This window comes from Stenella coeruleoalba, assembly GCF_951394435.1.
Source record: "Stenella coeruleoalba genome assembly, chromosome: 9".
Lineage (NCBI taxonomy): Eukaryota > Metazoa > Chordata > Mammalia > Artiodactyla > Delphinidae > Stenella > Stenella coeruleoalba.
This window is the reverse complement of record NC_137155.1, coordinates 89,597,556-89,609,736: the sequence shown is the minus strand read 5'-3', so window position 1 is coordinate 89,609,736 and position 12,181 is coordinate 89,597,556. Positions and strand designations below refer to the sequence as shown.

General features: G+C 40.3%; 1 protein-coding gene across 5 annotated transcripts in view; it reads left to right on the top strand.

Moving 5' to 3' along the window:
- The window catches only part of DGKI (diacylglycerol kinase iota), a gene marked incomplete at its 5' end in the record, with an annotated part of 450,496 nt that overhangs the window by 196,248 nt on the left and 242,067 nt on the right, over positions 1–12,181 (top strand). For all 5 annotated transcript variants that reach the window (XM_079930955.1, XM_079930954.1, XM_079930953.1 and 2 more), the window contains 2 exons: positions 123–179; positions 7,663–7,728. In XM_079930955.1, the coding sequence (XP_079787081.1) occupies positions 123–179; positions 7,663–7,728 (123 nt within the window). The remainder of the gene's footprint in view (positions 1–122; positions 180–7,662; positions 7,729–12,181) is intronic.

Here is a 12,181-nt window from a genome sequence, read left to right as displayed (position 1 = left end):
ATTCTTTGAGGTTTTTTTTTTTTTCTGTAGTCTCAATATCTGTCACTGTTGGTTTTTTCAGGTAACTCATTCTAGTCAGGTGCTTATCTCTAATATAATACACTTTTCTTTTTAAATGACAGATTAATTTCCGATGTAAACCAACATTTCGAGAAGGGGGCTCAAGATCACCGAGAGAAGTAAGTATATCAGAGCTCTAGTTCAAATACCGCCTTTTATTTCCCATTGATTCATTGGATTCATAGATATTCAGTAGGGATTTAAAAAAAATGAAGTCCATCTCCCTCTATTCCACATCAGTTTCTTTTCGATACATCAACACATACAATCAATAAAATCCCCAAGTCTCTTCAGTGTGTGTCTACGGCCCTTTCTTCTTCTCACAGAATGTATTGGGGAGCTAAGGTCTTATTGAATGGAACTAGAAAGTAGCGGGAGGAGGAGGTGGTGGAATTGAAAAGATAAGAAATAGCATTTTATTGACTTTCGGTCCATTTTAATTCCTGGAAGAGGTGGCAACTAAACTGAGACCCAAAGGGATGATCTAAGTGAAGGGCGGGGGGTTAGCTAGGAGGTGAGTGGCAGCCTTTGAGACAGAACACAGGCACACAGGCACAAAGGTGAGAGGATGTATGAGGAAGGCGTGAGACCTGAGAGATAAGCAGAGCTAGACCAGGAAGGCCCTTGTTAGCAAGGCTGCAAGTGGAATGTCTCATCATCATAGTAATTAGAGGGGACATGAAACTGTTATAAGCAGAATATATTATTCTGGCTACAGTGTGGAGGGAATGCCATATAATTCAAGCAATATTGGAAGCATGGAGAAAAAAGTTGAAGAGCTGTTCTCCTAATCTGGGCAAGAGATAACGGTGATCTGAACTAAGAGTAATACTGAGATGGAGAAAATTGGAGAATATGAATTTGAAGGAAACAGAATTGACAGGAGATAGTAATTGATTGGATTTTGGACACAAAGGCAGGGGAGCTCGGAATAAACAAGGGTTCTTCTCTGAGAAAGCAATTAGATGTTGGCAAATGAGTTGCTCTGAGGATGGGGTAGGGAAGTAATGAGTTCAGTTGTAGAACTCTCAAGTTTGAGGTGTCCTGAGGCCCCAGCTGGGGATGCCCAACAGAAAGCTGAGTGGGTAGATGAGCTTGGAGCTTATGAGGAAGATTGGGCGCTAGAGGTTAGACATTGGGGAATTGTCAGCATATTGAGATAGTAATTAAAGCTACGAGAATAGATGAATGAGTGGAATAGGAATAGAAGACGTCTGAGTACAGAGGTGTTAATGACAGTTAATGAAAAAAGACACTGTGAAGAAGAATGATCTCGTTGCTACTGACTAATACAAGGAGATTGGGAGAAAACATGGAGAGAGGATAGGCTGGCGGTGGAGGTTTGGAGAGAGATGAAAATATCAAGAGTTGTCCCTGTCCACTGTCCTCTCCCACTGTGCTTGTCTATTATGTCAGCAAGAGGAAAGTTATGGGTCATATGTAGGGTGAGGAAATCTAAGAAAAATGATAGGGTTGTTTTACCCCCCATGTCACCCAAGTGCACTGTAGCAATGGTCAGGAGATAACTCAGTGACAGCTCAGATGAAGGAGAAATTTTATTTAGGACCGTAGAAGCAACCACTTTGAGGTTTTAAGATGGACTGTATGAATTTCTAACCAGGGAATCCTTATGTCTACCTTTGGTTCCCTGTCCTTTAATCTCCCTTTTTCTCTCTGGATAGATAATTGTAATTGTATGTGCAATTTTCTAATGCAAGGATTTTTTGGGTGTGTTTTCAGCAGCTGTTATTATTTCTCTTCCATGAAGCCAGACCCTTTATAAGTGTTTTCAGCACCTTCCCTTGTCTTCGTATCAAGGACTTGCTATTTCTTCCATTCCTACATTTTCACCTCCCCACCTTCCTTCTAGATTATCTCCATCATCATAAACATGCTCTGACAGCTCCCATCTTAAAAACCAAACAAACAAAAATAGTCCTTCACCACCAGCTGTGTCTTAACTGCGGCTCTGATTCTCAGCGCTGTGTTCAGTGCTAACTTCCAGAAAGTGTTAACTACGTTAATTGTTTTCAGCGTGTCCCCTCCTAGGCATTTTAACCTGTTCCGATCTGGTTTTTACTCTACCTGTTCACTGAAATTGCTTTTTTAATGTTGCCAGTATCGCCTGAATGCCAAATCCATTAGAAATTTTTCTGTTCTTATTCGGTCTTGCAGATGTGTTCAAACTACTCAGTATTTCATCCTCCTTGAAATGCTCTCCTGTCATGACATCTTTCCTAATGTTCCTCTTATTTCACTGGGTAGTCCTTTCATTGCTCACTCCCTGGTATTCGTTGGGCTTAGTACTGGACCATGTTCTGCCTACTGTTGTTGGGAGAGCTCATCCAATCCCTTGGCTTTACATATCATGTCTGGGCTGACAACAGCTAGCTTTCCATTTCCAGCCCACACTTGGAGTTCCATTTGATATGCCCGCTGAATGTATCACAGTCATCTCAAATATAATACATTACAAACTAAACTCTTTATTTCCATCACCATAAAAACAAGTTTTTTCAATTCTTTTGTACCTCAGAAAATAAGATGACTATTGGCCCAGCTCCTTGATCGAGAAAATGGGTGAGGAAGGGGGGTCATAATGATTACTTTTCTCAGGTACTCCCTACAGCTAGTTCATTTGCCAACCCTATCAATTTTATTCATAAACTATATTTCAAATGATCCATTTATCTCCATTTCTGTTGTCAGCACCTTAGACTAAGACACCAGGATCTCTCACTTTTTTTTTTTTTTTTTTGCGGTACGCGGGCCTCTCACTGTTGTGGCCTCTCCCATTGCGGAGCACAGGCTCCGGACGCGCAGGCTCAGTGGCCATGGCTCACAGGCCCAGCCGCTCTGCGGCATGTGGGATCTTCCCAGACCAGGGCATGAACCTGTGTCCCCCGTATCGGCAGGCGGACTCTCAACCACTGCGCCACCAGGGAAGTCCTAGGATCTCTCACTTTTGACCACTACAATAGGTTCTCCAGGATTCTTTAGTTTCCCCCTTCAATCCACCATGATTTAAGAGACTCATCTTTAAAAATGAATGTTGGATTATATCATTTTCCAACTTAAAACTCTTCAGTGGTTTCCATATCGTTTAGAGGAAAACCATACCCTTGGCTTTGCATGAAAAGTCAAAAGTCCTGCAAAGGCTGGACCCAGCCTACCTCTTCCAACCCATCCAGCTACCACATGGATTTTCTTTCAGTTCTTGAGTCATGCATCCAGATATTCCTCACCTTCTGATATTTGTGTGTTTCATTGCTGTACTGGAAATCTCTTTGCATGGCTAGCTCTTTCTTATAGTTAGACCTCAGTTCAAATATCAGCCCCTCAGAGGTCTTCCTTGATGACCACCTCTAAGTAGGTTAGTAGGTTGCACATTGTTCTTTATCAAAGCACCTTGTTCTGCCCTTCAGAGCACTTTGTATGTCATAATTATTTATTACTCATTTGCTTGTTTGTTGCCATCCTCCTATAGCGTAAGCTTTGGGGGATCACTCGTGAAATTTGTCCCAACCTCATTGTACCAGGCAGGATGCAGAGGATGTGATCAATGAATATCTTTTGACTGATTGAATTTATAAAGGGGCTAATTTTTCCCCAAGTGTCTAAGAACTCTTGGTCTAAGAGGACAGTTTGGAGATGATACTTATGACAGATTATGACCCATGGAGATTCTTAATTAAGAGTCCTTAGGTAGTTTACTTAATGGAAATGAAAGAAGCAATCACTTTAGAATTAGTTTGACCTGGGTTCAAAGGACACCTCTGCTTCTTTTCCCCTAGATGATGTCTCTAGGGCTGGGCTCTGGAACAGGGCTATTAATCACTGTCCCCTAGGCTTAGTGGGGTGCCTGATACCTGGAAATGTTTTAATGAATATTGTTTGGACTCCGCTAAGTTGAACCTTTCTGGCTGGACCTCAGTTTTCGTAGAGATAAGCTGCATGGATTAGGCTGTAATTGCTAAGATCCTTTCAAAAGCTCTGTGAATAATACTATGAATTAAACTGGCTGTTTCTGAAAATAATTGAACAATTGTGTTATGCATTTCTGCTAACAATACTGGCCATAAACCCTGAAATAATGGATCACCGAGATTTTAACACCCATAAGTAATAGCCCTTTCCTTACCCAGTATTTGAAGATGCTATATGAATAATTCAGATTATTGATGAACAATAAAAAGATGTTATGGTGTCAGCAGCCTTGCTTTGCTAGCTTAACAGCAGTGAATCAACACTCATATTTGCAATGTGAAGATCCCGAGTCTAATTTCATTTCAATAATTTAGGAGATATAAATAATAGTCAAAGGAAATAGTGTGAAAAATTTAAGTGCTTGGGAAAGAAGGATGATTCTACAGAAATGGTTCTTTTCCCCCTAATTGATAAAGACAATGGATGATCCTTCAAAATGGTAACTACACAATTTAATTGTCAAAGAAATTCGGTTGAGAATTTCATTCAATTCAGCACACATTTTTTGGCTTTTACTTTGTTCCAGCTATGTTTAAGCAGCAATAGAAGAAATTTATATCAGGCCTAAGAAGACCTCTGAATAGATGGATACTTGACATCTCAAATCAGGGCCATAGATTAGAGACAATTACTCAGTTTCTATAGTAGTGCTTTTGTTTGAGTTATTTTATCTGGGCCTTAATTTCCTACCTATTTCCTAGGAAGGATGGTATTAAAAATAGTTAACAACTTGCAGAGTCAAATATTTAAATAAAAATTTTTAAATGTTCTCTTTTATTCCTTAAATAAACTAAACTACATGGTATTATAAACCTGCTTACCAAACGAGGTATGTTGCAGCAGAAATGATTCATTGTCAGTCTTATAATTTCTAAAGAACTGTTGATTTGTGGAAACTGCTGGTTTAGTCTTTTGATTAGAGCTGTCACTAGCTGAATAATTCCATGAGTCAGCCGTGATTTCTCATAGGTAATTGATCAAATTCTTCCAATGTTTCCCTCCGTAAATTCTTAAATTGAGAGTCATTAGGTGATATATAATCTCAGTAAGCAGAGAATTTCTCTTAACATCAATGATACTGTTCATTCTCCCTCAGCTTCTGCTAAACTAACAGCAATTATAGTAAATTTTTCTATCTCTCATAATCCTGCCTGACATTTTTATGTATTCAATATTTCCACTACTGACTGTCATTGAAATCATTTATTGAAGGAGCTTGAACCTGATCTTACAGAGCAGAGGAGAGGCGCAGCAACACAGTGCTGCCAGCCTGCCTGGGTCTGAATCCTTGCTCTGTCCCTGACATTTGAAGTCGCCACTCTGTAACTTAGTTTTGTCATCTGTAAAATGAGGACGATAATGATAATTCAAGTCAAGCCCGCTGATAACATGCCCTAGCATGATGTTAACTGTGATAGAGTACAACTAGCAGTTGACCCCAGGCCTCCCCAGCCCTTATTCTTAAACAGGCAGTGGGCTAAAAGTGCTTCTCACTTGAGTGGGTGCAAAGCTGGAGTGGGCCACTTCATCTGTGAACTAGAGAGATGGAGGGTCCAATATCATCATCCCCAGTAGAGTTTTTTCACTGACCTGAAGGTATGGACGCTGATAACTGAGCAGGTTTCTGGACTTGCAGCCATAGGCCCCCAAAATTGTTTATATTGATATTTAAGCTTGGACAAACAACTACCATCAGTGGGGCACAGCCCAGTCTTCTGAGTTTGTGGGAGAACCCCATGGCATCGCCCCAGTAACATGATTCATTTTCAGAAGAGAGCTCCAGAATCTTGGAGACCTGTTTTGCCCGAAATTAACACTCTAGTTGCTTAATAATGAGGAGGTAGGAGTGGGCTCCAGTGTTGGGGGGCGGGGGGGCGGTGTATGGCATCCAGGGAGGAGCCAGGGGGATGGTAGGGTCACTAAACTGCAATTTATCAACCAATATAGAAATACTTCAATATTTTACCAACTTGGGGTTTTACTAGTTCTTTTCAACTAAACAGCACCTATACTCATGAAAATTAAATTATTATTACATGTAAGGCATTTTAAAAAGTGCCTGACAGTGTTAGTAGTCAAGAAATGTTAACTATTATTATTAGCTTCTTTCTGAGAACAATGTAAGAATTGTGTCCTTGTTTCATTAAACTGCCACAGTGCGAAAAGCAAGATAAAAACTAGACTAATTAGCGGGACCGTTATGCTTTTTTATATCTTATTATAGTTAAAAGACCATTATTCCTCCAGGATCTTTGTTTAGTTTTAATTTGAATTGATTTGACGTTACAAAGAGAAATAGAGGCGGCACTTTGGAATTGATATTGCTAATGCTTGTTGGAGGTATCTTTGTCACTCTGAATTTCATGCCTTGATATAACATCTTTTTTTCTCGACACTGATCTGTTTCCTGTGTCCCTCTGTACTTAGAACAATGCCTGGATAGTAGGCATTTGGTAAGTATTTGTTGAAAAACTGAATATATGGTAAAGGGCCGGTGAGCCATGGCCGCTGAGCCTGCACGTCCGGAGCCTGTGCTCCGCGATGGGAGAGGCCACAACAGTAAGAGGCCCGCGTACCGCAAAAAAAATTTTTTTAAAATTATAAAAATAAAGGGCCTATTTTAAAGGGAAAGTATGGATTGTGGCCTGACAATACGCATGTTAATTTCAGGTAAAGTATGTTTTCTCAGAAAAGGGCAGGAGGAAAACATTAGCAAATATTTCAGGTGTGTTGGCCTAAGAGAGATGAGTTGTATGGAAGTCATTAGGGTTTACCTGTACCGTTAGGCCTGAAGACCACCTTCTCTCTTGTAAAGTATCCCAACAGCTGGGGTGACGGGTGCTTCTATTTGGGAGGAAAAGGACCTTCCATGTTTCCTACAGCTCAAGCCAAGAATAGACCTTGGAAGCTGATCTCATTCAGGTTATCCAAGGACAGCTTAAATACAACCTCATTGCAGAATTTCACGATATGCCCACATCTCTTGTCTCTGTCATCAGTTTCCTTCAGCTTTTCTCATCCTTCACTTTCGCTAGTGAAAAACTGTCACCATGTAAGTCCCGAATCAGGAGATCTGTTTCTTTCTGAGAATTTCATTTCTTTAAGTTCTCTGACTCAAATGTTTAGTACAGTGCCTGCCTGGCATTTATAAAGCATTAAATACATATTTGTTTAAAAAATTGGAGGTCTTTGTCCTTCTCTCCTTCACCTTCTCATTTCTTTAAGGATATTTCTTTTACCTGCCTCAGTTACCCACCCTCCCCCGCCCCCGCACCCCAGCTCAAGGTCACAAATCTGCACAATGTTTTACGAGACGGAAAACAGAGTAACGGGAATTCATTATGGCCATTCGTTACCAGGAAGCCGCAGAGGGAGGGCATGATTAATGGTTTCTACAGATACGAAAGGTCACTGAGGATGGAGACTTGCCTTCATTTTCCCAAGTGGGTTCATGTTTATTGTTAAACAAATCACACATACACATATTTGTTTTTGTGCTTAGATGGGCTTAGATGGTTGTTCGCGGAAATCTTTATTCTTAAAACATTAAAAAAAAAAACCTAACATTGGAGTTTGGGAATTGAAACATGTTTATTTACTTTTGTTTTCCCACAGAATTTTGTGCGTCATCACTGGGTACACAGGCGTCGGCAGGAGGGAAAATGTAAGCAGTGTGGTAAGGTAAGGGGCCCGCACCCCACGGTCATCGCAGGAGTCTCCTCAGGCCTTGGCAAGCACCCAAGGTAGATGAGTCCAGTCACCCGGACCCAGGGCTCAGGACATCCCTTCCTTTCCCAAAGGCCTCCCTTCTCTAGGTCCCCTTCCCTTAAGAGGTGTTTTATTTGTTCTAGAACTCACTCAAGAAGCAGTGGTCTCCATACAAGGAATTAGCACGTTTTAAGAGAGATGGATGGACTTTTACAGTGAATTTCATTGTGGATAGTTTAAAAAAAGGATACTTCCTATTTTGTTAAAACTCCCTCCTGAGGACTGCTGGCCCATCATACTTCTTTGAACACCAACAGAAAACCAGTAGGTTGATGAGCGATACTACTCGTGTTGATATGTTATGGTTGAGCAGAACTGGGTAGAAGGACAACATGGAAGCAAGAAATGTGTTGCTCTCTTGGGATATTATCCAATTCCTGGAAAGAGATGCCCTTCTCATATGTGGTGACTTATGTCTACTCTCTAAGTATGACTGGCTACAGGCCCCTCAGGGTGCAGGGCCACTTGGAAGAGTGAGGTGGGGATCTGACAGCTTCATGCTCTGTAGATTCCATGTTATTGACACTAACAGAGTTGGATTATGGCTTTTTCAATGTACAAAGATCTACTTTAGGAATGAAAGGATCCTCAGAGAAAGTTAAACTGGTGGTGCATCCTACTACAAAGATTTTTTTAAAAAAATTTACATAGACGTAAGCTGGTCTCAATAAAGCAAAGTTTTGATTTGGTAGAGAGCAGGATAATTTGGGAGAGTATATTCCTCATCAATTCATTTCTAATTTGTTTATTTATTCATATGACTCTTTGGGGTCAAGCACTGGGGTGAGCTGACCAGTATGGCATTTTTGACAACAGAGGGAGGCAAGGAAGTTTTGGCTGCCTGAGTAGTGTTGAGGGCGAGCGAGACATGGAAAAAGTTTGATTAATGTTGCTGTTTTCCCAGTGCCTGAAAGGGAAATATGCTGTAGCCATTGGTTACCAAGCTCTTCTTTGGAAGGTGGCACACTTTAGTCTCAAGGGTATGGGCCTCCATTATAACTGGTATTATCTCCTCCAGTTCAACACAGTGACTCTCAGCTGGTTCCTTTCTAGCCTGGAAAGAGGACAGGCAAAATAGGTTAAAAGGGGGAGGAGGTAAAAAGAAGAGGAGGAGGGAGGGAGAGAGGAGGAGTTGAAAGTTGCTTACCAGCCATTTTACACGGCTGGGAAAAAGGAGGTCAGCCCTCTACCCTCACATGACCTTCCTTCGCTGGCTCCGTCTACTCCTTCCCTGTCTGCTGTTGCCCTAGGGCTTCTGGATCTTCTCTTACTTAGTGGATTGTAGACTGTCTACAACTTTCCCATAAGAATGTGTGCCTGTGTATGCGTAAGAGAGAAGAAACAGGTGGGCGTGGCCAATTTTGAGGTCAGAAATGTGGACAGTAGGAAGGATCTGGATGAACAGGTTCTTCACTTTGGAGAAAATATCTTCACTGGACAGCCTAGTAGCTGGCACCACCTCAGCAACTTTCAAGCCATAATAGATTTGGAGGAATTTTATTAAAAGAAAATCAATAAGCATTATATATCTTGTGACAAGTATTCCCTAGCGTCGCATTTCACTCCCTTTTCTGGCTTGTCTTCTGTTGGCGTGGTCAACCGAAGGGGAAGAACTGGACACCCTGCACTCTGAGTTGCTGTGACCATGTCTCTCTTCCTGCCCAGTGTCCCCAGGCAGGCATCTCAGAGCACTCACAGCTCGCTGCTCATCACGGCTCTCCGCAGGGAAATCTGTGAGCCCAGCTCTTCACGTAAAGTTCCCATAATGTTGAATTGTTATATTCATGTCCTGTGTTTATAATCCAGCTGCTTATGGATTCTCAGAGACTCAAGCAATTGTGGCATATGATGGTCTTAAACCTGTGTCTCCTTGCTGGATAATAAATAACCCTTCTTTGGAGCCTGGCTTCTCCCCTGGATTAGAGGAAGACTAGTGAGTGACTCTCTTTCCATTTGCAGATTAAGGGATTGAAGATTCATTTCAGACTTTGGTGCTATGCATAGTTTTCATCAGTACGGTTGGTTGTACATTCTTACATATCCAGAGATTTCTAAACCATTCCACACAGACTTCTATACACATTATTCCATAATTTATCCATTGGGATGGGGTAAAAAATACTTTACTTGGCAAAAAAAAATGTTTAAACCAGTGGTTTGAAAACTTTTGGGGTTATTAGTGAGTGTTTGTGGTTAAGAGTATTTGTGGTTTCATTTTCTACTTTTTAGAATCAACAGTAAATATTTGAGACTAATTAGAGACTGATTTTCTCTCAAGCCTTGAATATGCGTTTGGCTGAGTGTGTGTGTCATATAATGAATATCAGATGAGACGGCTCGTGATTCAGTCGCTCAGTTGCTTTAACATTCACTGACTACCAGGCTGCCATGTTTATGACCATCATGTAGTTTTACATTGTTTTCGTTCATAGTCCTACATTATGAAAGAGTTAAGGTCCAGGCAGAAGAGAGCTGTCACACTCAAATTATGTAATTTGATAAGTGTTTAATAAAGAGAATATTTAAAATGTGTGAGCAGAAAAGAAACTACAAGGGATAGTGAAAAACTCGAGGCTAGTAACAGCAGGGATCTGTGGTCAAGCCAAGTCTAAAAGGGTCATGAGACTAAGTCATGAGACTTAGCCAGCCTGAGGTGATCTACCAGCTGGGGGAATAAATATCCCAACTTCACTCACCTTCAGTCTCCAGTGGCCAAACCCAATAGAAACCAGAGCACAAGGGACATTGTTGAGGCAATCCATAAAAGTGAACTTTTTACAACAGGACACAGGGTAGAGAAAGATGGAGAGTGGATCCAGAGGGACAGTGGGATTGATCCAGCCCATATTTAGTGTAAATCTATACTTGGCCAATGGTTAAAAGCAAGCTACATACTTATTCTGCAAACATACCTCTTTACTGATCTTCACCACATCTACACATTGCATTCATTCAATCAAGATTTATTCAACACTGAGTTATCCCTAGTAGTACTTAAAAAAAATCAATATGCAAAGAAAAAAGATAGTCATGATTATAGCTAATTTGACCTTTTATTTTTAAAGGAACCATCCAAACCCAGCAGTATGGCAGTTGTGGAAATATGCTTGTCAATTACAACTTGAAATTTTATCTTTTATTTCTTCATTTGGAAACATATGTAAAAGTTATAAAATAAACGAGCTAATTTTTTAAAACTTAAAAATTTTAAATTTCAAACATCAAATCATGAAAGCAGTTTTTAACACAAGAATACATAGTTTAACTTTGGTCTGCATTTCTGATGTCTTCCAGTTTCCTAACCAAACATGTCACATAATTATGAATTATTCATCTATAAATTATATGTACTTTCATATATAATTAAAGTAAATTAAATTGCAGGTAGCACTAATTAAAGGGGAAAATGTCAGAACTACTCTTTATTGTAATGAATATTGTTAAAAATGAATTTAAAATGAACTTGTGCAATAATTGAAATATACCCATCTAAAGGAAGTATCCTTAATGGCATTTTTGTATTGCAAAAATGACACAAATGATTTAAGACATTCCATGGGGGTGTGGTTGAGATATGGATGAATAGTGAAAGGGATTAGAGAGTCTAAAAATAATGGAAAGTACTGACCTGGAGCTTTGGGGGATGTTTCCTTCAGTAAAGAAGCACCATTCTTTACTGGTTTAAAAATGTGTGAGCCCTGGAGGTCAGCTCTCAAGAGGCCCTGCAGAGTTAGGAACAAGGAAAGGAAGTTTAAGGGTGAGAATGCATTGACTAGTTAGGCAGGTTTGGTTACTCGCCTGTCTGTATGTTTGTCCAGATGCCATTAGCCTCAGGAGGATTGTTGAGAATGTAAAGTAGGTAATACAACAAGTCCAGAGAAATCTAGCCTCTCCATGGAGCCTGTGCCCACATAGCTGCTGGAAGCCTGGCTTTTCTTTCTCTCCTTGGCTGAGTATCAAGGAAGGAGATAAGTGCAACTACCATTCTATTCCCTGCTTCTATGCATTTGACTCTGTTAGATTCCTCATATAGGTGATATCATACATGATGTAGTATTTGTCTTCCTGTGTCTGGCTTATTTTACTGAGCATAATGTCTTCCCGATTCACCTGGGGAAGGGGAAATGGAGAGGTACAAAGGGTACAAAGTTTCAATTATGCAAGATGGATGAGTCTTTGAGATCTACAGCATAGTGCTTGTAGTTAACAATACTATATTGAATACTTGAAATTTTTCTAAGAGGGTAGATATTATATTAAGTGTTCTTATCACAAAAGATAATAGTAACCAAGGAGGGCAGGAGGAAACTTTTGAAGGTGATGGATATGTTTACGGCATAGATTGTGATGATGGTTTCACAGGTGT